Raw genomic sequence first — 4,687 nt, 5'->3', positions numbered from 1 at the left:
AAAAGCCCTGCAGTCTCGTCTGCTCCCACAATGTCTAAGAATGACCCACAGGCTAATGGGTCTCCTGGTGCAGCAGGGGCAAGTCCTGCAGTGGAGAAGGGTACAGGCAAGCTGTGCTGCCCAAAAGTTCTAGAGGCCCTTGCAGAGAAAAAGTGGAAGTGTTTTTAGCGAGGACTTAACAGGAAATGGTGGTGCAGGCTCGAGCAGCAGCTGGAACAAGTATTCAAAGTGATGTAAGTTACTTCCACAAGCAGTCCTACTGGATATTCATGAAAATTTGTAGGGCTCTGCTAGTGGCACGTCAGAAGTCCTCTGGGGTGAGGATCTGTGTTCAGAAGGCCAATGCCCATAATTGTTTCATTCAAGACTGGTAGCATTCATTCACAGTACAAATTTCGTTTTAAACACTAATTTGATTTAGACAGTGATTGCCTGGTACAGTACTGCAGTCGTGTTTCCTTCCTTTAGTGGTTAACTTGAACTCTTTTTTTACACAGATCTAGCTAGCCAACGGCAAATATGCAAGATGCAAAAGACTGGAAAGAATAGAAAGCAAAATAAATCATTCATCTTAATATAACCCATTCATTTGCTGCAAGAACATTATCTATTCAAAGTTAGACATTAGTAAGAGGGGCGCTAAAAATGAAAATGAAGTTACTTTGGTGTTATACAGATTTTTTTAATTCATTGAAGGGCCTCAAAGTGGGTTTTACATGTTTTTATAAGAAACTCCTCTACAAAAAAAAAAGAAATCGTGGCAAATATATGCTTAAAGTATCTTCTGTTCTAATTGAGAAAGTGAGTTCTTTTCCCAAGAAAAGTAAATGCCCTAATAAATTTTAGATGTGTATTTTTTTAGCTCTGTCCATATGGCAGCTTTTGTTATACTGACTGTGAAAGGTGTTGCACAGAGTTGTTGATGTACAAATTAAAGGTATGGATACCTCGTTTTGCAGTTTGAAAACATTCTTTCTGAATAAGCATGACATTATTAATAAATTTAGAAGTCAAACTGCCATTCAGCTGAACATATATGCAAACTGCAGCATAACAGAATATGATACAAATTACAACCCAAAACTTGTCATTCATCATACAAGTTGTTAGGAGGTGTTATTTTAGAACTGAAGTGGTTGGAAGAATGAGGCATAGATAAGTATATACCAGCATAGGGAGTCAGTTTCTTACCATTCTTGACATTTATTTTGATCATCTGATGATGGCCAGAACATTTGGTCAGAACAGGCAATCAGAAAAAATGAGAGGCCGTTCTCATTTTGAGAGGCAGATAAGAGTACAGCATGTCAGCCTTCAACGTAGTTGTTCACTGTTTCTCTTTGTTTCTGTTTCAGAGGTCAAGAAAATTTTTTCCTATCACATTTTTTGGCTCTATCAGCTGGATTGCATTTTTTTCTTACTTAATGGTCTGGTGGGCACATCAGGTAAGGAGGTGATACTGGTACAAAATACATGCCCTGCATTGTGTTTCGCACTGTGAGAGATCATTTAGAATCGGAGTCCATCATCCATCTCATGCTGAGTAGTGCTTTATTTTAGGAGCTGCAACCACGGAGGAAGTAAATCACTACTCAGCAAACGGAAAGTAGTTCAGAGAGCTGTGGTTGTCCTGACCACAGGTCTCGATCATTCTGGTAACATCAGAGCCATCAGCAACCTCTTGTCAATACCTACTGGTTCTATTTGACAATCTTATCTTTCTCCTGAAACATGTGGAAATCTGTGAAAACAAGTAATTCTCCAATCTTGTCTGTATACTCTAAGCTAGTCAGCAAGCTCTGGGGTAGTATTCCTGGTTAAACAGATTTACAGCAGAAAGCATTTCTTCACCGCAGGGTGTTTTTTTGCTGTTTTTGCTTAAACCCTTTTAGGTTGGAGAGACCATCGGTATTAGTGAAGAAATCATGGGATTGACTATTCTAGCAGCTGGCACGTCCATTCCTGACCTTATTACCAGTGTTATTGTAGCACGCAAAGGTCTGGGGGACATGGCTGTATCCAGTTCTGTTGGAAGCAACATATTTGACATCACAGTGGGGTAAGTCCTACAGCAAGAAAATCATGTCTATTTTAACAAGTCTTTTGTTCTTAGCATGTTGCCGTGGTTTTGCCAAGGTGTTGCCTACAACATTTATCTGCCATTGATACTTTAAAAGGAGAGTGATGCAACTAGGTAATGGGTGTTACTATTTCAAGTGCTCAGAAGTTTATAGACGTTTGCATGACAGAATTTTTACAAATTTTTTGCCTAATTCTTTCTTTGATACATTGCAGAGCTGCCTAGGCAAATGAATTGCACTTTAAAAAGTATGCAAGAGCATTGTTCCAAGAAGGAATTTCTGAAGCTTTTTATGGTTTTGTCAGGTTGCTGTTGTTTGCTTATGTTACCACTCATTGTGCTTATACTAGAGCTTTCTTTATAAATATGATGATTGAAAACAATTCATTGCCTCTGCAGTGTTCAACATGTTTGCTGTATTGAAAACAGAATGTCAGTGTCTTGTGCAGCTCGTTTGGCTGTTGTTGACATGTGATTTTTTTTATATACCTGGCAAGTCCCAAATTACAAGCCAATTCTCTATTAACACAAAGGTCCCTTTTTATAGCTCTGACAACGTGAAGCAACATAAGATAGTGCAGAAATGTGCTATTTACACTTTACTGCTTCACGGCAGCTCTGGGATAATGATGTGTGGCCTGCGGTTGGAATTCAAATTCCTTTTTGACCTTTTGAGACCAAGCTAGATCAGGTCCAGAAGTGTTATAATTTACGCCTCATTGTTTCAAAAATGTGCAGGAAATATACAGACAAACTCTGTCTTTATTCCTACGTTCCCATTTTCAGCACAGGACAGAGGCACTGAGAATCATGTCCATACTCTCAGTTTCTCCATCTTTGGTTGTTTCTTGCTATCGCACATGCAGAGGAACAGGTCTAGTCAAAGTCGTAGTCCCAAACAGCCTAGCTGTAGAACAAATGATGTTTTTTTGCTGGTGAAAATATACAAGCAATTTCACCACTACAAAAAGGGATCCTGAAGTTAGAGTGGAAAGTAAATGGATTTTTCACTCTGTCTGTTAGCTAATGGCAGTACCTTTGGACACAGCAGAAAAACGGGGCCACTTTTTTCTATTAATCCAGAAGCGTGAAGTGTTTGAAATAACATCTATAAGCAGCAGACCTGCAAAATAAATCAAACATTCACTACCATGTGCTTCAACTTAGAGTACGTAGGGTGCATTACAAGACTTTTCTCTTTTGCAGTGCTTTCTTACTTTTCTTAAAATTTTTAGTCTTCCTGCCAATGGAAATGTTCTTGTCCTGTACGAGTCTGCTGGACCTGGTATACTGACAGCAGAAATGGCACAGTTGAGCTGTAGGCTGGTGTAGTTCGTACTGAGGCTGTAATAAATTATTCTCTCTTGAGCTGCTTATTCAGAGTTTGAATGTCGTGAGCTTCTGACAGCTCTCTTCATGCTTTCTAAGCCTGCTAAGCTCCAATCAGTGGCTTAAATATTTATTCCAGCTTGACATCTTCCAGAGGGATATTGCCTCATTCTGCGGCATCAGAGATGAGAAATGCAATGACAGCAAATACAGAAATAGAAATTCATCTGGAGTTCAGTTGAAGTTCACATTTTAACACAGGTTTACACAGTAAATGGGGATGGGCCAAATTTTAGGGGCCGTGCCTTGCAGGGTGCTGGTTCTTCACAGCAAGGACATGTCTTTTTGCAACCCACCCTCTTGTCATGCAGGCTCTTGGAAAAAGAATGGAAGTAAATTCTTCCGCAGATGGTCTAAAATCCAGGAACAAATGAAAGGGATTGTCCTGCTCACAGACAGGGTGCCGGGTCATGTGTCAGCCAAGCGGAATATAATTCACCAGTGCAAGTAGTGGAAGAGTGGGGAGCCATGTGTTCTGCCCAAGAACCACGAGCTAGCTGACAAGTTAGATTTATGTACATATTAAAAGAGTTGAAAGTTTTCCTGTTTCACTTAATGCAGGAAGCCTCTGGTTCTATTTTGAAGTGCTTTCAGAAACTTTCTAGTACCCTTTTCTGCAGCTCTGCAATGTTTCCAATTCATTTTTCTGTTTCTTAACAGCCTTCCTCTTCCGTGGCTCCTGTATGCTGTGATTAACAGCTTTGCCCCCGTGACAGTCAGCAGCAATGGTCTGTTCTGTGCGATTGTCCTCCTCTTCATCATGCTGCTCTTTGTCATCCTCTCCATTGCTTTCTGCAAGTGGAGGATGAATAAAATCCTGGGCTTTCTCATGTTTGGGCTTTATTTTGTATTCCTGATTGTCAGCGTCCTGCTGGAGGACAAAGTGATCCAGTGTCCTGTCTCCGTCTAGTGGAAAGCACTGTTTCTTGAGAAAAAAAAAACAACAACAAAACACATATATGTATTTAAAAAGAAAAATACCAAAATGAAACAGCGAAAAACCACAATGGAAAGCTTCTATGAGAATAACCCTTGGATTTGTAAATTTCCTCTCCCTCAATTTTAAAAGAGAGAAAGAAAGAAAAGGATACAAAGGGTGGATCTCAGAGCTGAAGAATGACCGCTGCTGGACAGTGCAGTTGCACGTGAAGGGCTGAGTCCAGCTGCGCTGAGGTTTTCTTTGTCGCCGCTCAGTACTGGAGATGCGCACGCATGGAA

The 4,687-nt window shown here is 40.3% G+C and overlaps 1 protein-coding gene across 1 annotated transcript in view; it reads left to right on the top strand.

Moving 5' to 3' along the window:
• SLC24A2 (solute carrier family 24 (sodium/potassium/calcium exchanger), member 2) overlaps window positions 1–4,432 on the top strand; it is a 104,291-nt gene extending 99,859 nt beyond the window's left edge. Inside the window, exons 8-10 of the mRNA XM_009891506.1 lie at window positions 1,356–1,445; window positions 1,893–2,059; window positions 4,130–4,432. Of these exons, the coding sequence (XP_009889808.1) occupies window positions 1,356–1,445; window positions 1,893–2,059; window positions 4,130–4,379 (507 nt within the window). The 3' untranslated portion in view covers window positions 4,380–4,432. The remainder of the gene's footprint in view (window positions 1–1,355; window positions 1,446–1,892; window positions 2,060–4,129) is intronic.
• The last annotated feature ends 255 nt before the right edge of the window (window positions 4,433–4,687 follow it).

This window comes from Charadrius vociferus, unplaced genomic scaffold, assembly GCF_000708025.1.
Source record: "Charadrius vociferus isolate BGI_N301 unplaced genomic scaffold, ASM70802v2 scaffold198, whole genome shotgun sequence".
Taxonomy (NCBI): Eukaryota; Metazoa; Chordata; class Aves; order Charadriiformes; family Charadriidae; genus Charadrius; species Charadrius vociferus.
This window is presented reverse-complemented; position numbering and strand designations above follow the sequence as displayed.